Source organism: Maniola jurtina, chromosome 2 (genome assembly GCF_905333055.1).
Source record: "Maniola jurtina chromosome 2, ilManJurt1.1, whole genome shotgun sequence".
NCBI classification, from domain to species: domain Eukaryota; kingdom Metazoa; phylum Arthropoda; class Insecta; order Lepidoptera; family Nymphalidae; genus Maniola; species Maniola jurtina.
Genome location: NC_060030.1, coordinates 16,190,619 through 16,217,931, shown reverse-complemented (window position 1 = coordinate 16,217,931; position 27,313 = coordinate 16,190,619). Strand labels below are relative to the sequence as shown.

At 37.3% G+C, this 27,313-nt stretch overlaps 2 protein-coding genes across 3 annotated transcripts in view; one reads left to right on the top strand and one right to left on the bottom strand.

Moving 5' to 3' along the window:
• Nucleotides 1–926: 926 nt before the first annotated feature.
• On the bottom strand, nucleotides 927–8,604 carry LOC123869728 (dynein assembly factor with WDR repeat domains 1). Its single transcript, XM_045912728.1, has 8 exons — nucleotides 8,373–8,604; nucleotides 7,438–7,647; nucleotides 5,215–5,337; nucleotides 4,411–4,595; nucleotides 3,158–3,290; nucleotides 2,508–2,667; nucleotides 1,845–2,075; nucleotides 927–1,244 (listed from the first exon to the last, which is right to left on the bottom strand). The coding sequence occupies exons 1-8, from the start codon at nucleotides 8,483–8,485 to the stop codon at nucleotides 1,140–1,142; spliced, it is 1,260 nt and encodes a 419-aa protein (XP_045768684.1). The 5' UTR covers nucleotides 8,486–8,604; the 3' UTR covers nucleotides 927–1,139.
• A 3,855-nt stretch (nucleotides 8,605–12,459) lies between these two features.
• Nucleotides 12,460–27,313, top strand: part of LOC123873643 (solute carrier organic anion transporter family member 4A1) — a 67,627-nt gene continuing 52,773 nt past the window's right edge. Inside the window, exons 1-3 of one of the 2 annotated variants that reach the window (XM_045918601.1) lie at nucleotides 12,460–12,681; nucleotides 19,379–19,495; nucleotides 26,151–26,283. In XM_045918601.1, coding sequence (XP_045774557.1) covers nucleotides 19,385–19,495; nucleotides 26,151–26,283 — 244 coding nt within the window. In that variant the 5' untranslated portion in view covers nucleotides 12,460–12,681; nucleotides 19,379–19,384. Of the gene's footprint in view, nucleotides 12,682–19,378; nucleotides 19,496–20,682; nucleotides 20,828–26,150; nucleotides 26,284–27,313 lie in introns of those variants that run through there. The other variant, XM_045918609.1, reaches the window with a different exon arrangement.

Here is a 27,313-nt window from a genome sequence, read left to right as displayed (position 1 = left end):
CTGGAAGTAGGTTAGGTTTTTGATGAGTGAGTGAGTGAGTGTTAAAAATGGCACTTTTCAGACCTTGATAACTCAATAACTACAAAAGATTTTGTCATGAAATTTGGTATTCTAAACGTTCAAATGGATTTTAATAGATATGCAAAATCACAAATGTTTAGGTTTAATAGTTTCTGAGTTATGGGGGGGTCAAAAGTGGCTTGAGATGGTTCGTGTAATATACACACTGGCCGTCTGTCGCCGTTCTTATAAGATTCTTATACGAACTTGGCTTCGACACACGACCGTGTGTCTTGATAATATCGACGCAATTACAAGCCTGCAGTCCGCCTATTATAATGTACTCTGTGCGTCTATTGTAGCCCTAACACAATCAAGTTTATCGTCAAGTTTGTCAAGTTTGACAGCGGCGCCCTAAACTTGACGGTATATGGTTATCAGTTTACGCTTCAATCCTCTGCAAGCTTGACGGTAAAATTGATCGTGTATGACCAGCGTTAATAATAATGCACAAAGCTACATTTCAAGGGTTCCGTACCTCAGGAGGAAAAAGGAAACCTTATAGAATCACTTTGTTGTCTGTCTGTCCGTCTGTCAAGAAAATCTATAGGGTACTTCCCATTGACCTAGAATCATGAAATCTGGCAGGTAGGTAGGGAGAAGCACAAGGAAAAGAAAAAATCTGAAAACAGTGGTTCCATCACAAAAATATTTTGAATAAAAATATTTTCGAATAAAAATATTTTGAATTTGAATTTGAATTTGAAAAAAAATTAAAATGTGTTCATGAACAAATAATTACTTAGTATTTTCAATTTTCAAAGTAAGATACCTAACTATACCAAATGGGGTATCATATGAAAGGACTTTACCTGTATATTCTAAAATAGATTTTTGTTTATTTTTATGCATAAGTAATTGTTTTAGATTTAAATCGTGCAAAACGTCGGGAAATATACCATAGTACGGAACCCTCGTTGCGCGAGTCTGACTCGCACTTGGCCGATTTTTTTTAAGTTTTACCATTCTTGGTAGGTCTTGAGTCTTGGTAGATCACAATAATATAATGGTAACATATCGTTGAACTATATCTATATCGCCTGTCCACCGTGGCCACTGGGCCCCAACCACCAGTCGAGTCACCTCCAGATCCTGCAGGTGTTGTCCTTGGAAGCCGTGATGATGGCGTCGCCGGCGTACGAGAACGCGCACGAGAAGATCTCACCCTGATGCCCTGACAGCACCTGACAATAAGAACAATCCTATTTTTAAAGAAATAGTAGACTGACTGACTGACAGACGGACTGACTGGATCTATCAACGCACATCGCTAACTAAGTATTTGATGGATCGGGCTGGAATTTGATATTCCGATAGAATGACTTAGGGCACTGTTCGTGACGCACGTGATGTGAATAGAATGCGAGCCGTTTTTTTTTTTTTTTTATTCAGATACCAGTTAACCCTTCTGCAATCTCACCTGGTGGTAAATGATGATGCAGTCTAAGATGGAAGCGGGCTAACGTAGAAGGGGTATGGCAGTTTTCATTAACCTATACTCCTTTGGTTTGTACGCGGCATCGTATGGAATCGCTAATCGTTGGGTGGGTGGTAACGAGCCACGGCCGAAACCTCCCAACCAGACCAGACCAGAAATATAGAAACTATAAAATTCCATACCCCTACCGGGAATCGAACCCGGGACCTCCCACTAATAAGACCACAGCGCTTACCACTGCGCCAGGGAGGCCTTTTGAAAAAAGACCCCGGACGGGGTTGATTATCATAAGATGGACGTATTAGTAGGGACTTCCCCACACGGCCTCGCACCGCCTGGTATTTACCTGTAAACAGTTGCCCGTGGTGGTGCTCCACACCCTCGCGCTGCGATCTGCTGAGGCGGTCAAGAGACAGCCGCCCGCCGGACTGAAGCACACCTTGGACACTTCCTCCCTATGTCCCTTCATGACGGCAAGTTCCCTGAAATCTGCACGAACATCGTACACGCGCGCAGAGTTGTCGCTGGACGACGTGGCCACGCGCTGCCCAGCCCAGTCGAAGCAGATGTCCAGCACCTGTGGAAAGAAGACAGTATAAAACTTGAAAATACTATGAAAACTCACTAACTGAATGATACGCCTCCACTATCGGGGTTCTGCAAATGAGTCTAGTTCACACTTCAGGGACGATCCTAGTTTGGCAGTCGGTAAATCAAATTGGAAGACAATCATCCTGGTCCTACGACATAACCAAGCTTGCACTCCTCCTCCCATGCACGCCATTCTTCTCACAAGCTTGGTTATGCCTATGTTCAACAATAATTATGGTCTAACAAAGAAGAAGAAATGAAGTAGTCACACAATTCGACATTCTTTGATAGTGATAAGTCCTACCTGTGGTGTATTGGATCCCAAAAAACAAAATGTTCCAGAGCTTCGCGCTACCGTCCAGGGAAGTGCAGCCCACCAGGGAACTGTCCCAGGGGTATACTCCAAGGTGAAGGTTACCTCATCAGTATGTGACGCGACGGTGGCGAGGCAGGCGGTGCTGCGCGCGTCCCACAGCTTGGCGCTGCCGTCCAGAGAAGCGGAGCCCACCAGGGAACTGTCCCAGTTGAACTGCACGTTGGAGATCTCGCCTTCGTGTCCACGAAAAACTGATACTCGACTGAAATAATAAGCATTAAGCGAGGACCCATTAATCGATTAAAAGGTTAGCCAGTTAGATTATAACCTCTTTGTTTGATTAATCTTTATAGGAGTTAACTGGTATTTATACCAATATAAGTATAAAGGTTAAAATCTTTAAATATTGCTAATTAATCCGTATGAAAGACAGAGCTGCCATTCGTCGCTAAGAGGTAAATAATGGTAGGTACGGCCATATTCTTAGGGATATAATGATAAGAAGAGAAAAGAGTAAAAGAGGAAAAAAGAAAAAAATAATTAAAAGTTAGAAGGGTAAGAGAATCATGATGAGATTGTGTACCATTTTACAGCATTTCACATGAAAATTAGCTTAGTAAAATTTTGAAAGATTGTCATTATTAACGCCTAACTAAATGTTCGAGCAATCATTCCTTGACTTGACTTTGTTGACACTTGAGGTTTTATTTAAAGAGCTTACATGTTAATCTAAGATAAATTACTGTACAAACTCTTTCTCTCTGGTGTCCCACGAGGAAATGGTCCCATCAAAAGATCCTGTGATGAGTCTGTGACCCTCGTTCGGGTCAAACTGCAAGGCGATCACCTCAGCTGTATGTCCCGCATAGCTATGTATTTCAGTGCCTGTTAGAAAATAATAGCAATAGAAAGATTATTTTGCGATTCATAATACTATTTGTACTGACTGACTGACTGACTCATAGATATATCAACGTATAGGCTTAATTGCTGGGGTGAGAAACTTGAAATTTTAGTAGTAGGTTCCTTTTATAGCGTCAATTAAGAAAAGATTTTTGGAAACTTCCTACAAGGATGAAAGTTAGTAGTTCGTAATTTTTTCAAGATAATCATTGGAGTATTAAACTGTTGCTTAAAAATGAAAAAATACGTGTATTTTGAAATTCTACCCCTGAGAGGGTTAACTAGCGATGGAAGTTTGAATGAAAGTACGCTAAGCGGGAGTGATAGAGATAGTGAAGAAATACTTTGATGATGTCATTCATAAGAAGATTATTGCCGGCCTCCCTGGCGCAGTGGTAAGCGCTGTGGTGTTATTAGTGGGAGGTCCCGGGTTCCATTCCCGGCAGGGGTTTGGAATTTTATAATTTCTAAATTTCTGGTCTGGTCTGGTGTGAGGCTTCGGCCGTGGTTACCACCCTACCGGCAAAGCCGTGCTGCCAAGCGATTTAGCGTTCCGGTACGAAGTTTTGTAGAAACCAAAAGAGTTGAGTTTAATGACAACTGCCATACTCTTTCCAGGTTAGCCCGCTTTCATCTTAGACTGCATCATTACTTACCACCGGCCAAGTGCGAGTCAGACTCGCGCACCAAGGGTTCCGTACTCGGGTATTTTTTTTCGACATTTTGCACGATAAATCAAAAACTGTTATTCAAAAAAATAAATAAAAATGTTTTAGAATGTACAGGTAAAGCCCTTTCATATGATACCAAACTTGATATAGTTATCTTACTTTGAAAATTTAAATACATTTAATTTTTTTTAATGATGTAGTTACCACAAATTCACGGTTTTCAGATTTATTATTTTACTTGTGCTATTATAAGACCTACCTAATTTCGTGATTCTAGGTCAACGGGAAGAATCCTCCTAGGTTTTCTTGACAGACACGACGGATGGACGGACGGACGGACAGACAGATAGACAACAAAGTGATCCTATAAGGGCGTCGTTTTTCCTTTTAAGGTACGGAACCTTAAAAAAGAAGAAAAACTGCTGGATTACCAGTTTCAGCATCGAAGAGTTTAGCGAGGTGGTCCATAGAGCCAGTGGCCGCGTGGTCTCCCTTGCTGCTGAACTGTGCTGCCACCACCTCGCCAGTGTGACCATACAGCGTTGCTAGACACGACCCAGTGTCTGGGTCCCAGATCTTGGCCGTTTTGTCGAAGGAACCGGTTATTATTTGGGTGCTATAAAAATATTACAATCAATAATAATTAGACGTAATACCGCTGCCCAAATCCTCATGCAATAAATTCGAAATGTTTGTTTGTTGATTTATTGGTTTGTCCTGCAATCACTTCGGAACGAAGCAACGGATTGACGTGATTTCAATTCGCATGGGTATGTGGGTATAGTTTATCTCGAAAATGACATAGGCTCTTTTTTATCATGGAAAATCAAAAAGTTCCCATGAGATTTTTGGAAACCTAAATACACGTGGATAAAGTTGTGGGCATTAAATAATGCATCTATAAAAGATCTTAGAAGATAAGTGTGAAAAGGCTAATTTTATACCATAGAAAAGTTAGCTCTGCATGGCAATAATTTTGTCAATAGAGGAAAATACAGTTAATTTTTTATAAGCAGACTCTGTTTGTCTGGAGATTTACTAATTATACCTAGTACTAGTCACTAATTAAAATGTAAATTGATTGCACCTATTGTAAATTGCACCTATAGGTCTTCAAGCGCTATTTATCAGAGAAATCCATAAGGGGACGCTTATGGATTCCAATTACTTACAGACTTTTTCAGCGAAATACCATTTGCTGAAAAAGTAGTTGTTTGGAATTGGATTATACTAACCACGCCGGGAAATTAAAGCCAACAGAATAGACGACATTTTGATGTCCGGTGAGAGTCTTCAGCTCTTTGCCTGATTCCACGTCCCATATTTTACATGTCCTGTCGTAGCTCCCCGAAAGACATCTACAACATGTTGAAATTCAAAAAAAAATTAAAAACACGACTGCCCCACTGCCATATTGATTTTTTTCTTTTCAAAAAAGGCATATCTAGCCATCACTCGAAATGATGCCGATACCCAATATGTACATCCAAATCTGTTCAGGCATTAAGAAGTTTTGGAAGAATAGAGAAAGTCGCAGACATTATAGTTCGCGACAGGTCGACATGGCAATCGGGGTGGAAACCTCCCGCTCACCCGCACAGCCCCCGCGCTAACACGATGTGGGATAACACAGGTTATGTGTGGGTGTGCGGAGCGTCACCCACCTCTTACCCCGATTGCCATGTCGACCTGTCGCCAACTATATACCTAAACCCTGAAAACATTACACTCCTGTTTCTGGGCAGTCATGTAAAAATAGATCATTTACGTACAACAAATTTTTCCTCCAAGATACGTCAATCAAACCCTTGTTCGGAGTTTATCTATGTGATTAAATTAGAGTGATCACTGCACAGATCAAATTACCGCCGAGTGACTTTTGAGCTTTGATGAGTCTTAGCGGGGTTTTGTGGATAGAAATCCCACATAACCTATTTTTTTTTCGTTCAGGAAAAAGGGGATCCAAGAGAATCTTTTATTTTCCGTCAAAAAAAGTCAGGTAGGTAGGTAAAAAAAACGATGGCCTAGTGGACGATGTGGAGACGTCGTCCTCCTATTCGGTAACTCAGGGTACTACTAACTCACTACTAACTAAGGGTTCGATTCCGGGCACGCACCTCTAATTTTTCGGAGCGTTTCTTATGTTCGTTTTCATTGCTTTAATGCATCGATGTATAAGGATACGCCATTCCCATATAAATCCGTTTACAAAAATGAGCCTATAAAAAAATAAATATTACGTCATTGAACTCGTCAGTGAATTTGACGCGAGCGTCAACTCTCTGTTATTAAAAAGATCAAGGATGGAATGGAGCTGTTTTGTGCAATATTTCGTCAATTTTTTTTTGCGTTAAAAATATTATTAGTGCAGATATGAGCATGTAATGAATCTAACAAAGAATTTTCACAAATAATATGTAATAATATAAACCATAACCAAAAAAACTTCTGTAGTACGGAACCCTCTATCAATGCGGCAGCTTCGCCGTTGCGGATGCGGATGCCCGCAAAATCGCTAAAATATAGCTACGTCATACGTACGACGTATACATACAAAATACACACATCGTTAAATAGTTAAACACATACATAAACATACATAGTTAAATACATAAAAAATACATATAAGCATGTATACACTCAAACATACATATATAGTTTTCGCGACTTGCAACATCCGCATCCGCGTGACTATCCGCATTGATTATTATTATTGTAGATGCAGATGTGGATGCCCAAATCAATGCGTAACCTTCACAATTGCGGGTGAGGATGCGAATATCGGAAACATCGCTAGTCTACTAGTACAAATATACATACATAGTAAAACAGTTAATTATATACAAACATACATAGTTAAATACTTACAAACATACAATCATAGTTAAATATATTCATGATCATAAGTAGTCTGTCATACGCGAATAAAAAGTTTTACTTCAAAAAAAATAACACGACTCCATTCTTTCTGTATTCCAATTGTACGATATTTTTGCGGCAAATATTTAATCATAGCAAAATTAAAAATATACCCAGCTTATACGTTAAATTAAATGAGAAAACGATATACTTACGAGTGAAATGTTATTCCATCTTTTTTTTGATGGATTTCCGTACGGTTTTTGCAAGATTTGACCGCACATGACGGCATTTTCGACCGTCAAAAACACGTGCGATACGATAAAGCGTGTGCGGCCGACTGATGCGTGATGCAGAGACTTTTGCCAATTCTCTTTAACTTGTGAGCGCATTTTTTTTCTTCTAAGGGCCTATCCATATACATCGATGCTTTAATGGTTTAAGACGCTGAAGAAAAACATGGGAAGGACAGCTGCATGCTTGAGAGTGTGTGAAGTTTGGTCAGCATGGTGGACTATGGCCTAACCCTTCTCATTCTGAGAAGAGACCCGTGCTCAGTAGTGATCTGGCAATGGGTTAGTGATGATGACGATATTTACTTGTTTCCGGTCTTATTGAAGCACACGTTGGTCAGAGGAAGCACATGGGTCTGCAGGGTCTTGTATATGTAGAACCGCTTGCCCGTCGGCCCCTCGTGCTCGATCCTCTTCCTCAGCGTCTCCAGGCATTGTTCCAACTGGTCCTGGACCTCCTCAGTCAGAAGCAGCTCCTTTTGGCAGAGGCGGTTAGCTATTTCCTTTATATCTGAACTGTAAAGATAGTATACAAGTGTAAATTAAAAATTTATTTAACACTTCTGACAATTGAAGGTTACAGTAACTAGAAAAGAGCTGATAATTTTCAAACGGCTGAACCGATTTTCTTGGATTATAGATAAGAACACTCGCGATCAAGCCACCATTTAAACAAAAAAAAAACTAAATTAAAATCGGTTCATTAGTTTAGGAGCTACGATGCCACAGACAGATACACAGAAACACACGTCAAACTTATAACACCCCTTTTTTGGGTCAGGGGTTAAAAACACGACGGTCAAGTGCAATGAACCGCGCGTATCTTGAACGCGATTCTCAATAGCGATGGCTTGATGGCAAGCACATAGATTTTTGCTTGAGCCAAGCAAAATGTATAATGTTTGCTTGATGCTCGATCAAGCATTTACGTGCTTGACCGTGATTGATGCGATTTTATGCTTTTGATTGACGATCAGGTACAAAATGAAAAAAAGCCCGTCAAGTGCGGATCAGACTCGGACACGAAAGGTTCCGTACCATGTTGTAGCGGCGATAGAAATACAAATATTCTGTGAAAATTTCAACTCTCTGCCTAGTACGGTTCACGAGATTTTTTAAAGTGCCTGGTTCAAGCTACTTGGTGGGTGCATGATAAGCAAAACAAAATTACGTGCCGGCGCTTAACCGTCTCGGAAGTCCTTTAGGCAAGTAGGTAGTTGGTGTTATTATTTAGATCTTACTTGCTGTTTAAATCTAGGAGATCTATGTCCTTCTTCTTCACGACACCTTTTTGTAAGTATTCCAGAACAATCCCTGGCGGATGGTACCGCAAATGGAGCTTTAGTAACTTCATTATTATTCGATTAAACACAGTTTATGTTAAAATCAACGCCATTTTTGTGTATTTTTCTTTTGCAATTTTTCAGTTTTCAGTTTTGTAATGAAATTCAAAATTGTGTCATGTCAATAAAGTCGTTGCCATGGTCACGGAGGCAGAAGGCTCTATTGGAGGTTTACAAGGAGGTTTTATGTAAGTAATCACGCACTGGCCAAGTAAGTGGTGATAGCCCATCGATATAATATGTATTATAATAGATACTAGATAGTAGGTTATACTAGGTCTGTGTGATAGCCTAGGTTAAGACTTCGGCTCTTACTCGGGCTGTCCGAGGTTCAATCCCAGACACGTCTGTAATTTTCAGGGTTATGTTCGTTTTTATTCTTCATCTTCTTTCTCGGGTTTCTTTTCCGTATTTAGACATAGCCGTCCTTTGTACGTGAGGCCCCTGGTGCAATTCCCCGCTGGATCACTCCAGCCAGCTAAGCTCACTCCAGAACCCAAGGTCCAAGCAAATCAACCGGGCGAGGACTTCAGATATTGTTGTTAGGGAGACAATGTAGGCTTCTCGTTAGACAGATGCATCGCTCCATTTAAGCAGTAGGTTCATTTTCCGTTGTCTCATAACTTTGCGTCGTCAGCATACAGGGCTGTCGATAAAACCTTGAATGAAGAGGTCCTTATTTAACGTTAGGATAGTAGGTATTTACACTTGTTTTAATGATAAAGAAAAACCTCGTGGTTCATAGTAAGCTAAGCTGATTCGTAGTTCCATGTGGTTCTTCATACAAATTAGTAAGTAATTACTTACTATTGATTAAACATTGATGTACTATGTATCTACAATCTACATATATAAATTATATAGGTAGTAGCGACAATGATGAGTTTTCTTTTCTAGACACTCGTTCCCAATCGAAACATTCGAGGCTCTTATAAAAATACTTCTAAAGGAAAAACTAAAGTAGCCTCAAAAAAAAGGTGGAGTACCTAACGTCAAAGGCAACATAAAAGACCCTAGGCATCGGCTGAAAGGCTCGTGCGGCCTATTTTGTGCGCTGATAAAAAGTGGGCCACCTCCTTTGTCCTACCACACAATCTTGCACCTACTAGCACAGTGTAAACAAGAGTCTGCCCCAAACCCGGCGGCGGTGTGTCAAGCTTCCTTATCTTACCTTGCATCTTAATAAAAACCTGAAGTTTTTTCAACATCAACTTTTTTGTTTAATTCGTAGAGTAGCGCTTGGCTGCAATCAGAACTGCTGGCAAGTGATGATGCAGTCTAAGATGGAGCGCGCTTGCCGAGAAGATGCCTATTCACTTTTAACTTGGAACTCGTAGATTTAGTTTTAAGTTTACATAATTAATTATCACCACTATATCATCTTTCAAATCTAACAAACGGACAAACAAAAGATGTACAATAGTACCTATTTTGGATAAATAAATGATTTTGATTTCATTTTTGGAGGTATATTAAAAGTGGAGGGGAAAACTAATGCCGGAAGGGCATACCATATCCTAGCGGCTCGAATCAGAAACGAGGAGGCAAATCGCTTTGTACAGTAAGTGTCGTCAAATCCTTGCGTACCTTGTTACCGCACCGCTGTAATTTTAAAGGCTATACTTTAACGAATACAATCACCTCTCACAGGTCGACACTCTCTCGCTATTGGCTGAAATGCAAATGCAGCAAGAATACCATAAATTCTTCAGACAGTCATGACAGACAGGACAACAAAGCCTTATAGGATCATAAGGGTTCCATTCTTCCTTTTGAGGTACTGAACCTTAAAAAGTACGTTTTTAACCCCCGACCCAAAAAGAGGGGTGTTATAAGTTTGACGTGTGTATCTGTGTATCTGTGTGTCTGCGTATCTGTGTATCTGTCTGTGGCATCGTAGCTCCTAAAGTAATGAACCGATTTTAATTTAGTTTTTTTTTTGTTTGAAAGGTGGCTTGATCGAGAGTGTTCTTAGCTATAATCCAAGAAAATCGGTTCAGCCGTTTGAAAGTTATCAGCTCTTTTCTAGTTACTGTAACCTTCACTTGTCGGGGGTGTTATAAATTTTTAATTTACACTTGTTCTAAACAGACAACATAGAATCGTCCCGGAGTCCTCTTTCTTGCAGGGCATAGCTCGCATCGGTAGGTATTTACTGTCTATACCTATTAAGTTTCAATGCCTGAATTATTGTAAACAATGTAAGTCTTCATTCCTAAGACCTAAGTAGGACCTAGGTATCTGCTAAGTAGGATTAATTGCTTGCGCTTAACAATAGAGCTTCCTATGCTAACTTACACTTAGATTAAGGTAGGCTTTGTCCGTCACTCGTGGAATATGTAGCCATACTTCCGATAGGGTCACAATGTTGATTGTTGAAGTTTCAAGGAACTTACTTAGACGGATTGAAAAATCTCATAAAATTAGGTAGTAAGTACTAAATATATATTTTTAGGGTTCCGTGCACGAAGGTTGCCAACGAGACCCTATTACTAAGCCTCCGCTGTCCATCCGTCCGTCCGTCTATCTGTCAGCGGGCTGTATCTCATGAACCATTTGGTAGAGAGTTGAAATAAGACATGTATTTCTGCTGTCGCAATAACAACGAATAATAAAAATTTAAAAATGCCCGCCATAAAAATATGTTATTTCTTGCACGAGGTTTTATGTAGTGATTATATTTATGTTTTCATATTAATTATTTATTAGTAACTTAATATTTTCCTTGTTTTTTTTAAATATATTTACAAAACTAACCATAAAGTAACGAATATAATATAAAATATTTTTGAATTTAAAAAAGATAGAATAGGTAACTAGAACTACTTATTACTTAGTCCGAAATCATGGCTCTTGTAATATTTATTAGGTCAAGCTCAAAAGCAGATTCTATCCACTGAGAAGAGCCGGTAAAAAACTACTAACTCATTGGGTACTCCTTTCAAATAAAATACAAGTGTAAATTAAAAATTTATAACACCCCCGACAAGTTAAGGTTACAGTAACTAGAAAAGAGCTGATAACTTTCAAACGGCTGAACCGATTTTCTTGGATTATAGCTAAGAACACTCTCGATCAAGCCACTTTTCAAACAAAAATTAAATTAAAATCGGTTCATTAGTTTACGAGCTACGATGCCACAGACAGATACACAGATACACAAGTCAAACTTATAACACCCCTCGTTTTGGGTCGGGGGTTAAAACACTACAACTAAGTAAAACATGTTGCTTTTTCATTATTACATCTTATTACCTGGAGAAATATACTCTGCGCAGTTGAACATAGTTAGCAAAATTATCATAATAAGTACTTACCTACCGTATCGTACCTAAGTACTTACTATTTACAGAGAATGCCTGTAATTCGCATTAATTTATTTATTAAAGTTCTCCGCCAGCCGATGAGCAAAGACTGATTTCGAGGCAGCCGACCGTAAAAATCCATAATTTTCCCGTACGTTGAGCCACCCTACATATCCGGTCAAACAGGTTGCACCGCGGTCCTTGACCAGTGAAGGGATTGAGAAGTATCGATGGTTGTCCTGGAAAATATCGACATATTTTTTCCACAAATCCTCAATTTTCCCGCTAAACAGGTTGTACTGCGGTCCTTGACCAGTGAAGGGATTGAGTAGTATCGATCAGACAATCGGTTCAGCCGTTTGAAAGTTATCAGTTCTTTTATAGTTACTGTAACCTTCACTTGTCGGGGGTGTTATAAATTTTTAATCTACACTTGTTTTCCAATAGTTTTTATAGTTGAAAATGCGCTATAATTGTTTAATCATCAATAGTAAGTTATCATGTGTCTTATATTAAGCCCATTTCTCATGGCTCTATCTGCCTTTGAATTAAAGTATCTGAGGTTTGCAAAGAAGATAAAAACATGTGAACAACACATTAGCATCTAATGAATATCGACATCACCTGTTACGTCACTGTCACAACACTACCGGCGCGCGCGCTCCACAGTTCACCGCGTGACAGGTGAAACGTCGGACGTTCCGTTCACCGCAAACGTCAAACGTAAATTCAAAATTCGAACTGCGTTCGACTCACGCGCATTCACTTTTACTTTATGTTACATAAGTGTGTCACAATATAATCTGTGTCTGTTCGGATTTGTGTTTTTATAGTGTCTTTTATTTGGTTTGCATCCGTTTCGGTTTTGCGGATTGCGAAGGATGAAAAAGTGATTATAAAATGTAAAATACCTATCTATCTGCATTATTTACTTACCTTTATATTATCAGCTGTTTACTTTTTTTTTTTACAACTCATAGCCTTACCAAATCACTTTTTAACTGCCCGCGTGGAATGGTGCAAAGGATAGGCTGCATTTTAGCACGAAACAGCCAGGCTGGTTCTTTTCGCAACAATCAAAGCTCGTCAGTGTAGGGTTGTGAACTGTAATAAAAGAATACCTATGTAATTCTAAAGACTGTAGGTTGAAATGTAACGTAGTAGGTACTCAGGTAGGTCCTAGCACAAAATTTTCGCATAGAACCTTTGAGTTGAAAGGGAAAAAAGACTAACTTATTCTTGCGACTTCTTCCGCGATTGACGCTTTTTAGATCCTGTTGGAATTTTGCAAAGTTATTCTTTAGGTCAGTTAAGGCTGTGCGTTGCCTGTCAGTCAGTCAGACTATCAGTCACGCCACGGTACTCTTTTATAATAAACTAGCTCATTCCCGCGTCTTCGTCCGCGTGGACTACACAAATTTCAAGCCCCTATTTTATTTACCCACTTAGGGATTGAATTTTAAGAAATCCTTTCTTAGCAGATGGCTACGTCATAACTCATAATAGCTATACGAATGCGGAATTTCAGCCATTCTATTAGTTTGAGCTGTACATTCATGGATTAGGCAGTCAGTCAGTCAGTCAGTCGGCTTTTCCTTTTATATATGTATTTAGAAAAAAAAAATATATTGCCTTACACTTATTTGTTTTTAACCCCCGACCCAAAAAGAGGGGTGTTATAAGTTTGACGTGTGTATCTGTGTATCTGTGTATCTGTGTGTCTGTGTATCTGTGTATCTGTGTATCTGTGTATCTGTGTATCTGTGTATCTGTCTGTGGCATCGTAGCGCCTAAACGAATGAACCGATTTTAATTTAGTTTTTTTTGTTTGAAAGGTGGCTTGATCGAGAGTGTTCTTAGCTATAATCTAAAAAAATTGGTTCAGCCGTTTAAGAGTTATCAGCTCTTTTCTAGTTTTCTTGTGATAAAAAAGGTTAGATAACCGTTAGGTTCATAATATTATGTCAATAGACAAATGTCAAGCTGTTAAGATGGACATTGCCTATATACATAATTATTTATTTGAAAATGATGTTTTGGAAAACTCAAATACTTTGGATCGTCGGGGGTGTTATAAATTTTTAATTTACACTTGTTCAATATCAATTGCGCTAAATGTGATCTCACCAATAAAATGTAATTAATTTATTAAATTTTATTGAACGTGTTAACGTGATAACAACGTTATATCTAAAGTAATATTTATGGACCACTGTAATAAGCCCATAAATATGAAATCAGAGGCAACAGAGATAATATAATTAGTTAGGATGATCATAAATTGAAATTACTATCTAACTTAGTTTCAACTAGCTGATACCCGCGACTTCGTTCGCGTGGATGTAGGTTTTTTAAAATTCCCGTGGGAACTCTTTGATTTTCCGGGATAAAAAGTAGCCTATGTGCTAATCTAGGGTATTAATCTATCTCCATTCTAAACAGCCCAATCCGTCCAGTAGTTTTTGCGTGAAGGAGTAACAAACATACACACACACACACACACACACACACACACACACACACACACACACACACATACAAACTTTCTCCTTTACAATATTAGTGTGATAGTGTGATATTTCAGCAGGAACTAAGCGAACTAAGTTGACTTTTTTTAAGACAGAAAGGTTACAAGTTCACGCTAAGGGAAGATTTTTTATTCAAATAAAATTTTACAGGTTTTTTATTCAAATAAAATTTTAAAGTTTTTATTCAAATGAAAATTGTTTTGAATCTTCTATCACTGCAACTGGTTCGGAATGCCCTTCCTGCTGAGAAAAAACCGGTCAAGTGCGAGTCAGACTCGTGCACCGAGGGTTCTACTCGGGTATTTTTTCCGTCATTTTGCACGATAAATCTTAAACTATTATGCATAAAAATAAATAAAAATCTGTTTTAGAATGTGCAGGTAAAACCCTTTCATATGATACCCCACTTGAGTAGTAGGTAACTATCTTACTTTAAAAATTGAAAATACAAACTATTTGTTCATGAACACATTTAATTTTTATTTGCGATGTAACCACAAATTCACGGTTTTTGGATTTTTTCCTTTACTTGTGATATAACACCTACCTACCTGCCAAATTTCATGATTCTAGCTCAACGCGAAGTACCTATCTTATAGGTTTTCTTGACAGACACGACAGACGGACGACAGACAGACAGACCAAATAGTTATCCTATAAGGGTTCCGTTTTTTCCTTTTAGGTTTAAAGAAAAACTTGTTAGATAAGATTAAAGAATTTTAAAAGCTGATCCGAGGTCCGATCCGAAATCCGATCCTTTTGAGGTACGGAACCCTAAAAACCAGTCAAATTCGGCTGTTGTTTTAGTTTAGGTCATTGTGCTATTGCTCTGGGGTCTATTAATCCAAAACCTGCTGGGGTTTTGGATTCTTAGGCAGATTGTTCTAGTGCGCAAATCATTTGTCTTAGTACATCGATGGTCTTCAAGGTCTAAATAGATACTTACGTACATATTTACCACTGTAATTAAAATATCAAAAAAAAACTAGTAAGTACCTACTTATTCAGTTCCTACATAATATTAGTAGGAATCTATGTACCTGCCACCTGGTTTTATATTGTGGATTTTCTAACTAGAATATGTAATACAAAAATCTTGAATAGCATCGTTATAGTTTATTCACAATGTATTTTTAATTGTTAAAAAATTCCGTAATCGATTACAGAGGTAACGATCGATTAGTTCCGCACAATATAATCGATTTCAACGCGGGTGCAGCTGCCAAAGAGTTACGAACAGATTTTTTTTTCAGTATTGTTAGTTCCTAATAAAACAAGGAGTTGTATGTAGGGTTTCATAAAACAACTTTTATCCAGTACGTTTGTCTGTCTGATTATTTATTGGTCTGTGTCACAGCCACTTCTAAAATAATTTAAAATAGCTGCAAAGTAGAAATCTAGCAAGTCATAGAATTTTTTCATCGCTTCACTGAGATCTTATTATTAAAATCTGAAGAAAAAATATCAAAGTATTGACTTCTTGAATATAAAAAAAGAAATAATTAATCCCCTAAAATGATAACTCGTTGAATAAGTATCTTTAAATAATTTTGAGGTTACTAAGACACTTTTTCGAAAAAAAAAATATGGTTTACAAATTAAAAAAGTTTTTTGCAACTAACTTGACAACAGAACCCTTATACGTGTTCAGAATTATTCTGACACGCACTTGGCCAGTTTTTGCTATCTCAAAGAGGAATAAATATTCCTAAAGACTAAAATACGCCCGCATTGTTTTTGTAAAGCCCCCATACTTAGTATAGTCTCTGTCATAGAGACCATACTAGGGACCATACTAACTATACCACCACGCTTTTTTTTGGAATTTTCGCGTCATATTATCCTTTGCTTCCAGTCGGGACCCCTTCGATTAATCACATAATCTATCTGTAATTTATAGATAAGTAACTTTTTGTTAAAAACTGTTTCTTGACCAATTGGCAAAGTTGCTAAGTAATATATTAACAGACTAGATGATTCCCGCGACTTCGTCCACAGGTTTTTAAAAATCCCACGGGAACTCTTTAATTTTCCGTGATAAAAAGTAGCCTATGTGTCAATCCAGGGTGTTTTTGCGTGAAAGAGTAACAAACATACAAGAGTAACAGACATTAGTCATAATAAAGTAAAATAACCGGACATATTTACAGTTAGTGGATACCTGAGCAAGTTTATCCTAGGCCTCATGAATTATTCATGTCAACAGTTTGCTCAAATACTGTTTTCTTTGCGTTAACATAACGGTAATACCTATGCAGATATTTAAAGATGTTTTAACTTTTAACGTGACTTTATTCGCGGTTTTTGATGAGAAAACAATCTTTGGTACACATTTCTCGGGTATTTGTTTCAATATTTAAAACAGGAATGTTACAAAGTTATCTATACTTATCTAAATATATAAAAGTAAAAGGTGACTGACTGACTGACTGACTTATTGACTGATCTATCAAACCACAGCTCAAGCTACTAGAGTAGGCGTAGGTAGAGTACTAGGCGGATCGGGCTGGGCATGCAGATAGCTATTAGGTACTAGCTGATACCCGCGACTTCGTTCGAGTGGATGTAGGTTTTTTAAAGTTCCCGTGGGAACTCTTTGATTTTCCGGGATAAAAAGTAGCCTATGTGCTAATCCAGGGTATAATCTATTGCCATTCTAAATTTCAGCCCAATTTGTCCAGTAGTTTTTGCGTTAAGGAGTAACAAACATACACACACACACACACACTCACACACACACACACACACACACACACACACACACACACACACATACAAACTTTCTCCTTTATAATATTAGTGTGATGTTGTAGACCTACATCCGCTAAGAAAGGGTTTTAGAAAATTCAACCCTGAGGAGGTAAAACAGGGGTGTGGTACACCACGTAGGACTTGGTAGGAACGTGTAGGACGGACAGTAGTAGTTAGTATTATAATTATAAAAAGACTTGTCCTGTCTGGTTGCCATCTATCGTCTTACTCTATATTACGCACAGCCTAAGCCATAGGGTTAGAAACCTGGATAGTAGGTTGACTGACCGACAAACAACGGACGCATCGATAGAGACAGTAGGTAATAGGGCCCCGTTGGCACCCTACGGTAGGTACGGAACCCTAGAAAAAAAAATTGAAGCTATTAACGTAATCTAAAAGTAATCCTGTTAAAACGAACATGCCTCTTTATTTAGAACTTCTTAATTAAACCAGTTTTTTTTCCGGAAAAGGTAGCGAAATTAAGATTACAGAGTAATGTATGCATAGAGGTGGAATGACATGAATTTATTCATGGTTGGCTGTTGCCTGTTGGCTGGCCGCGCTCTGGTCTGTGAGCCGAATCGCCTTTGACTTGCTGTGCGCCACCTGTGTAAACTTGTATGATTTTACGTAACATCATGTTATTTTTAACCACCGACCCAAAAAGAGGGGAGTTATAAGTTTGACGTGTGTATCTGTGTATCTGTCTGTGGCATCGTAGCGAATAAACGAATGAACCGATTTTAATTTAGTTTTTTTTTTTGTTTGAAAGGTGGCTTGATCGAGAGTGTTCTTAGCTATCATCCAAAAAAATTGGTTCAGCCGTTTAAGAGTTATCAGCTCTTTTCTAGTTTTCTTGTAGAAAAGAAGGTTAGATATCCGTTAGGTTCATAATATTATGTCAATTGACAAATGCCAAGCTGTCAAGATGGACGTTGCCTAGATACATAGGTAATTATTTATTTGAAAATGATGTTTTGGAAAACTCAAATACTTTGTCGGGGGTGTTATAAATTTTTAATTTACACTTGTATCTTTTTACGTAACATCAAGTTACTTTATTCCGTATCTCAAAAGGAAAAAAGGTACCTTTATAGGATCACTTCGTTGTCTGTTTGTCTGTCTGTCCGTCTGTCGGGTATGTCAAGAAAACCTACACTTAATAGAAGTACTTCTCATTGACTTAGGTCCTAGAATCATGTACCTTAGCAGGTTGGTTGGTCTTATAGCACAAGTAAAGGAAAATAATCCGGTAACCGTGTGGTTACATCACAAAAAAATTTAAATGTGCTCATGAAAAAATCATTACTATTTTCAATGTTCAAACTAAGATTACTATATCCAGTGGAACATCATATTATGAAGGGGCTTTACCTACCTGTGTATTCGCAATAAAGAAATTTGATTTGATTTGATAATTATTTTATCTCCCAAAGCAATTATGATCTAAACTTCACAGTCGCTGATCGTTCCTCCCTGTATTGGAGATGATAAGAGAAACTTTCAGCTTTTATAAAATAACGAAGGTCTGAAACGCGCTGGCTCTCTCTGTATATGGGTTTACGTATATTATATACGAAAGAGCAATCAATGCATACAATCGTGCCATGTATCTATTCACGCGGAACATGTGATTGTAAGTGACGTCACCAATTCTAATTAAATAGAAAGGCGTGCGCGCACTGCACTGGGTATTGCAGTTCCCATGAGCTTTGTATGTGATCTATTGTGTATTACGTGTATGGAAGCAAGTGTATGGAAGTTGAGTTACTTGAATGGGAAAGTGTATGTATGACCAGTTTGTAATGTTTTGATGAATGAATCAATTAAGTTGAAAAGTGAAACACCACGACGCTATTCCCTTTACAAAATCCATTCAAGATTGTAGGTTATTTACGTATTTAGTATTAATCTAGTGTAAGGGATATATATCCAATATTATATTTAGGTATATTAATTGGGCAATTCATCATCATCAACATTTTTATGCCTCTTGTAGAAACTCGACCAACTCCACCCGCCATTTGGCAATTCAAAAACACTTGTTAAAGTTTACAATAAACCTCACTATTTCTATTATCAAATCTGCACAGCATTCCATTCCTCTACCTTGAAAAAAAATATGACCGGCGAACTATTACAACTAAAAACTTTTTTTTTATTCCTCAGTCTACAGCTAATAGAAGTACTTGCATAGATAGGTTGAACAATGCAACCTTGTTCAGAAATGATTAAAGAATTAAAAAAAAACTCTTAAAAAATTATTACGTAGGTACTTTAAAGTTAAAAGTAGTAGTATTTTTTAATTTGTTTTCAGTGTACAATGTCGCCCGAGGAAGCGGGAGGCGTTATCAACAAAGCCTTCGAGGGCTTGGACGATGGCTTCCAAACCATCGACCTGCGCTCGCGAAGAGAAGATGGCACGCTTAGATCGGTAACACATTACCCTTTTTTTATTTCGATACAAGCTAGCGATCTCACCTGGTGATAAGTGATGAAGCAGTCTAAGACAATTTAGAAATTCTAAATTCTCAAATTGCCCCTGCTAGAAATCTAAGCCGAGACTTCTCCACTTATCACACACACAGCGCTCATCAACGCGCCCGGTACCAAGGATCTCCTGTCATGCTGACCAAGAGCTGATTGGCAGACTTGGCAGGTATGCAGGTTTCAACTGATATTTAACTGCATATTATGGAATATAATGAAGAGTTACAGGTGCATGCCTGGGATAGAACCCTGGCCCCTCTGAATATAGGAGGCCTCTTAACCACTAAATAGCTAGTGATTGCTGTAGCTAGAATATATTATTATAGCAAATTAATTAATTAGAGCAAAACGAAACGAATAATTAGCGAGCAGAATTACCAGCTAACTCCTACCAAAAAGCTAATTTGACTTTTAAGCAGCCATTTTCCCGTTTCCCTCCAAAACCCATAAATATGGCGCGCTTTTAATTTCGTTCAGGAATCAAATTAAAGTCACATCAAGTTCGTGGCACGTGCGCAGTCGGACGGCTAGTATATGTAAGGGAAACAGATGAAATAATGCTAACTATAGTTAGAAGGTGGTGAAAAATACGAAAGTTCCGAATAATAACATCGACTAGTTACGTAAAATCATCATCGTCATTAACCAATTAATAGACGTCAACTACTGCTGGACAAAGCTTACTCTGAGTCTGTTTAACATGATCTCTAAACTAAACTAAATTGCCAGGTCTAAATCTAGTGCTATTCTTTTCCACAAGGAACATTGTGCCCTGTCTGCCCTGCTAAAGAGATTTTTATATAGTCAAATCTGTTCTGGCCTTTAGAAGTTATGGTAGAGTAAAAACTCACATACTATACTTACAATATGAGCCCTGAAAAAATACTGTCCTTTTTTGCACTTGCTTGTGTAAAAAGGGGTAAGTAAAAATTAGGTAGAATCAAAAATTTACATACATACACACATGAACCTTGAAAAAAATAGTCCTTTTTTAAGTGCAAAAAGGTAAGTTTTTTTTGACATTTATCATTTTTAAACCAGAACAGCATGTAAAATCGTTGCATATCCTATCCCCCGGTTGTTTATATACAGTTGCGGGTTATCTGGACCCTCAGTTTCCCGCGTGGGGTGTTCCGGGAGGTATCGTTATTGCGCTCCCGATTGTAAGGCAAACTTTTCACGATCGAAAATACGTTAAAAGTTTTTTGTGTGAACTTTTGAGTATGTTTTGAATTCGGAACTTTTTTGGGTCGAAAAATTCGGTTTAGGTAAAATGGTAGGTGTTAAATTTAATAATGTTTCTTATATGGTAATCGACAATTTTTGTGGAATACCGCGCAATGTCACATAATTTTTGTCGGAAAAATGTTTTGAGCGCGGATTTTCGCTTTTTAATATCTAATTAAGATTGAAAGAAAGAAAGCACTTAGTTTTTGCAGCCGTGGGATTTACTTTAAGTCTCGTAGGTAGAGCAGTGACCAAAATACAGTTTATAAAAAAATATTTATGGATTACTATAGTAGATACTAGATACTATCTACTTAGAACAAATTACATGCTTTATAAAAAGCATCTGATAATTAATTGAGGCTCTAAATTTTGCCGATATTGAAACTATTAATATCGTGATAGGTATAATATTGTAAAAAATATCAGTAGAAGATAATCTAAATTAAAATTGTACAAATCTTACATCCAATTAGATACCTATTATTTGAAAATCTATACTAATAAATAAAATTGGAGTGTCTGTCTGTAATTTCGAAATAACTACCTCATATTAAGCTCATATGGTTATTTGAACGATACCAACACTGAATCACACGTTTTTAAAATTTTTGTCTGTCTGTCTGTCTGTTTGAAAAGGCTAATCTTCGGAACGGCTGGACCGATTTTGACGGGGTTTTCACAGACAAGTAGAGGATTGATCAGGAAGTAACATAGGCTACTTTTTTAACCGACTTTCAAAAAGGGAGTTGTGTTTTTCTTCCTATGTACACCGAAATCTCCGAGATTTCTGAACCGATTTGCGTAATTTTTTTTTTAATCGATAGAGGAACTTTGTGACAACTTTCCCACGGGATTTCAGACCCTAAATCCACGCGGGCGAAGCTGCGGGCATCAGCTAGTTAATAGTAAAGAAATACTTGTTTACAATCTACATTCTTGAAGTTAAATTACCTAGCGATAAAATCATAGTAGCTAGTTTTGATTTGAACTTGCCTCTATTACGTAGGTTGTCAAAGTTCAAGGATTTCCAGTACTTAGACATGTATGTAGATTGTAGGTACTAGGTAGGTAGGCTCATATCGTAGGCGTTAAGCTTACTCGTCACAGGTCAAAGGCACACCGTTGAACTCAATCTATAAATATGGTATCCATACCTACATAACATCATCCAATCGTAAATAATGACTATTTTATCAACATTGATTTCATTTTGAGATTTATTTAATTTTTCACTCAAAACAAAGAAAAAACAGTTATTTAATGAGAAAATTTGAATTTGGTAATAGGACTTTTCAAAATTCCAATTAGATTTAAGAAGAACACTTTTTATAAAGATGATAATGATCTGCCTAGATATTAATTAAATTCTAAATATAAATCTTGACAATTATATACCTTTTTATTCATTAATACCATCAGTAGACAATGAATCGTGTGCAACTTATAATCTAATCTCTTCGAACCATGTCACGTATGTTTGAACTAACTCAATGGAATCTGCTCTACAATAGGCTTACAATAACCTCAGCAACCTACAGATTGTACTACTGTGATATTGTAAAATATACCTTAAGATTAATGTGGTAAAGACGAATAGTTCCTCATTCTTGGTTCAATGACGTAGCCTATGAGCTTCAAAAGGCATCCTGTGTTTTATTCTAACTTGTATCACACTAGGATCTGACCACTCTATACCCAGCGGTAGGGTTTTGGGTGCTATTTTAACCGACTTCAAAAAGGAGGAGGTTGTCAATTCGTTAGAATAGTGTTTTTAGTTTATTTAACCCACCATGCAAAGTATCTGGCAAACGAGTTGAGTTAAAAGTCTTATAACAGACCCTCGAACAGAGCTTCGAAAATAAGTAAAATAATAAATTAGTCTTAAATAAGTAAAATAATAAAATAGTCTTGCATGCCTGAAAATCCTCCATAATGTTCTCAAAGGTATGCGAAGTCTGGCATTCTGCAATTGGCCAGCGTAGTAGATTATGGCCTAAGTCCTTCTGATTCTGAAAAGAGACCAGCTGGTGTCCGTAGTGGACCGGTGATGGGTTATAGTAATGGGGTTTGTAAACTTATTCGTATTCGCTTTCGTAAAAATACGCATCAAAGTGGCCGCCATACCAAACGTACGTACGTGTGTGCGCTCATTCGTATTTACGATTCGTATTTGATGGATTTTTGACGGAAAAAACGGGTCATGTTTTTACGAAAAGGAATATAAACGAGCACAAACGGCCTCAGACTCTACGTAAAATGTAAAACATTCTAGAAGACCTTTAATAAATATAAGCTTTGATAGAAGATTGGAAAAATGAAAAACGCAGACTTTCCCTGTTTCCGTTTTTTTCAACATTACAGGCAGGTTTCAATTTATTTTTTGCACACCTAACTGCTTCCGTGACCTCACAAATGAAGTAAATAAACGACTAGGTATAATAACTCCAAGCTAACGGAAACTTAGCACAAAGAACAATGGCTTCTTTGATTTATGCGGATACATGCAAAGTAGTGTGCTATTTCTATAGATGCAGCTACATAACTACATCTACTCTAGAAGCTTTAAATTTTTTTTTGCGTGTTACTTTTTTGGGGTAGCGTACAATTACAGGCATAATTTGTTCATAAACAGAAGATTTTCGAAAATCTTTAAAAATAAAACATAAATTTTAAATCGAAATAGAAAGATTTTTGTTGTAAACTTTTTACAAGTGCTTTTGAATCGTCAGTGAATTTACCACTGGTTTGGTCTTCGGAATTCTCTTCTTACCAAGAAGAACCAGTATGAAACAATTTATTTATTTAATATGCTTTAAAATAATATAAATAATAAGGCTTTAAAAAGATTTATTTACTTATTTTACGTATATATATGTATGTTATTAAATTTAACAATACTTAGAAAAACAGTAATATATAGATGTATTGGTAATAAAACATTTATCTGACACCATATCTATAAAAAAAATTGTAGAACATTTGTTTTTAATCAGTTTATTAATTTGTACCTTTCCCCGTCATCGCAGAAAATGAAAGAAATATCCTACAGAAAGTAACAGCCAATCGGGTATCAGTCCACTCAACCAATGAACCATTTAGGCTTTTAATTTACTCCAATTATATTCGTCTACCCAAAGGTAGAGAGCTCTTTAGCAATATTAAACGCACTATGTTACTTAAGAGTTATTTGATTAAACTACAGCCATAAATAAGCTGGAGTGGCAGTTAAAAATTGCGGCATGATTCAATGCAACTGTATTCAGCAATCTGGCACGCCTACTACATCCTGGCATTTACTTATTGTCATGTTTTTATTGTTTAATAGTTTTGCGTCTGATTGTAATAGCACCTGATGGAAATTATTGTACTGTGAGGTAAAACATGGAAGTCTTTTATATTAGCACTAGCTGATGCCCGCAGCTTCGCCCGCGTGGATTGGTCAGATCCCCTGCAGCATCAGGATTGAGGAGTTGGACTCCAAATTTTTTATTAAACAATGTCGCAAAGTTCCTCTATCGATTAAAAAAGAAATGACGCAAATCGGTTCAGAAATCTCGGAGATTTCGGTGTACATAGGTAGAAAAACACAACTCCCTTTTTGAAAGTCGGTTAAAAAAGTAGCCTATTTTACGCCCTGGTCAATCCTCTACTTGCCTGTGAAAGTCCCGTCAAAATCGGTTCAGCCGTTCCAAAGATTAGCCTTTTCAAACAGACAGACAGACAGACAAAAATTTTAAAAACGTGTGATTCAGTTATGGTATCGTTCAAATAACCATATGAGCTTAATATGAGGTAGTTATTTCGAAATTACAGACAGACACTCCAATTTTATTTATTAGTATAGATGATAAAAGTAAAATTGCCTTTGAAGTTTTAACCAACACATAAAAGAGTAGCATTTCAATGGTTCCCTGATCTTTAACCGCCGGATATATCTGATCTTCATAATATTATGTATAATCTTTAGTCTACTTTAAAATTTTACTCTACGCAGCTTCCTTCTTTTCTGCTTTGGTGGCTTTTTGAAATGCCAGAATAGCATAATGCACTTTGCCAGTGTCAACTATCAAATACTCGTAGCTAGAATGAGGCGATACATAGGCATTGAAAATTACACTATTAATTTTGCGATTGATGTATTCTGCTTTTTGTGTTATATTGTGGTTATTATTTGATAATGTTTATTAAGTGAGTATAGAGCTTTGACATACGGTCATGATACCTAAATAATTATTTAACCTATTTTTGCTAAAAACTTTCTATCTAAAATTTTTCCATATACTTACTTCAACAATGCTGTAAAAAAAGGAAAAAGAATTCAAATAAGTAATCAAAAATAATGAAAAGTAACCAACAAATTTATTTATACCGAACCAGTTAATGAGATCGTTTTCTTATAAAATATTTGAAATATTATATTTTATCGCCAGAGTGATAAGGATTTTTTTATTCGACTTTCGTCTTCTTGTCCTTTTCTTAATTTTTCTTTCTTTTTTAGGTGATTAGGTAAATTATTATTTACTATATGTTGTGGGGTACAAATATATTATTTTTAGTCAAAGAAACAAAAACAGTGAATCATCAATATTTCCTTAAAAATAATCTTCCGAGTTGGTTAAGTGGGATAGTCATTCCGTTCTGGCTATTATGTACCGCATTAAATCATGATCTAAACGGAATGTGACAAAATTATTAGTTCCGGTGCTTTGTTGGTTAATCCACTTTAAATCGGACGACCCGTTTGACGAATAAAAGATACACTTTACTCGCTTGATAAGAACTAAGTGGGAGTAGTAGCTAGGGTCAAAGAATTCTCAATTAGCTTTGCGTAGGTATTCTTTCCAAGTTTCCACGTTCCCATAATTTTAGTTTGTGCAATGTTGGTCTAAGTTTTGACTTATCACAAGCACCATAAGTTCGCGTATTTTTCAATGTAGTATAGAAGCAGGCGTTATTTTGCGGAAGTCCATGACATACAAGGAACCAAAAGCTTAATTTGCTATAATCCACCAAACCAACGAAATCTGTATGGTGCAAAATGCAGCATGCGTCTTTGCAATTAGGCATTGTAAGGTCTACATCTCCTGAGGATGCTCCGGTGTCGGGGCGAAACGTGCGTCGAGTGGTGTTGGGATTTGCGTGGTGCTGCGTGGTGGTGGTGCGTTTGGCTTGCTTGGTTGCTGGCTTTTCCTGTATGTTTATCAGTGGGAGGGCGGGCGGTGCATGTCGCCTGCTGCATGTTGCACCATACAGATTTCTTTGGTTTGGCGGATTATAGCAATTTAAGCTTTTGGTTCCTTGTATGGTGTATTTTTTTCGTTTAATTTCGTGTAAATAATGTTCATTCATTCATTCATTGTGCTGGTCAGACGGACGGCAGGGAGTGGGGCGAGGAGCGCGAGCGTCGCTGCGGCTGGGGCATCCTGCGGCCGGCGTGGCTGCAGAGATTCCGCACCGCCAAGTGGGCGCTGTTCTGGCTGTGCTGGGCTGGCGCTATACAGGGTGAGTCTACAAGCTACAAGTCTGTCAGGCAGGCCATAATGCCTCAATTATGGCTTATATCTTATACTAGCGACCCGCCCCGGCTTCGCACGGGTGGACACTACCACGAAAAATCCTATCTATTTTCCGGGATAAAATATAGCTTATACGGATTCGGAAGAATCCCTCTAAGTAATGGTAAAAGAAATTTTGAAATCGGTCCAGTAGTTTTTGAGCCTATTCAATACAAACATACAAAAATACAAAGGTTTCCTCTTTATAATATTAGTATAGATTTAGAGTTCCGTACCTCAAAAAGAAAAACGGGACCCTTATAGGATCGCTTTGTTATCTGTCTGTCTGTGTCTATCTGTCTGTCCGTCCGTCCGTCCGTCGTGTCTGTCAATAAAACCTATAGGGTACTTTCCGTTGACCCAGAGTCATGAAATTTGACAGGTATGTCTGTTGGTCTTATAGCACGAGTAAATGAATAAATGCGAAAATCGTGAATTTATGGTTACATCATTAAAACAAAAAATTAAATGTTTAAATTTTCAAAGTAAGGTAACTATACCAAGTGGGGTATCATATGAAAGCGCTTTAGCTGTACATTCGTAAACAGATATTTGAATATGTTTTAATGTCATAAGACATTTTTTGATTTATCGTGCAAAATTTCGGAAAAAATACCCGAGTGCGGAACCCTCGGTGCGCGAGTCTGACTCGCACTTGGCCGGTTTATCTTTATTTTATGTCTAGATACTTATATTTTATACCTAGATGAAAGTAAGTTACCTTAGAAATTCAAATACTTACAAGTAAAACTGCGTAATTTATTCCAACTCATATTCAGCTCGCTAAACTTTAAAAAAGAAGTACTTGAGCCGAGCTTATAGCTTTGCCTTGGCTAATTTCAAAGTTTCCATGAAGTACACTTCGTAAATTGAGTTCTTGCGTGAAAAAAGTAAAATAACAATAGCATTAGGTTCTTTTTTGTACTTTACTTTTTATACAAAATACTAATTACTTACTTATTTTTTTAATTTTTTTT

Coding starts and splice junctions, on each gene's coding strand:
- LOC123869728 (XM_045912728.1), bottom strand. CDS start 8,485: ATGAAGTTACTAAAGCTCCATTTGCGGTACCATCCGCCAGGGATTGTT. Junction 5,338..7,437: donor TTCAATAAGACCGGAAACAA/GTAAATATCGTC, acceptor AACATGTTGTAG/ATGTCTTTCGGGGAGCTACG. Junction 2,668..3,157: donor TGGGACACCAGAGAGAAAGA/GTTTGTACAGTA, acceptor TTATTATTTCAG/TCGAGTATCAGTTTTTCGTG.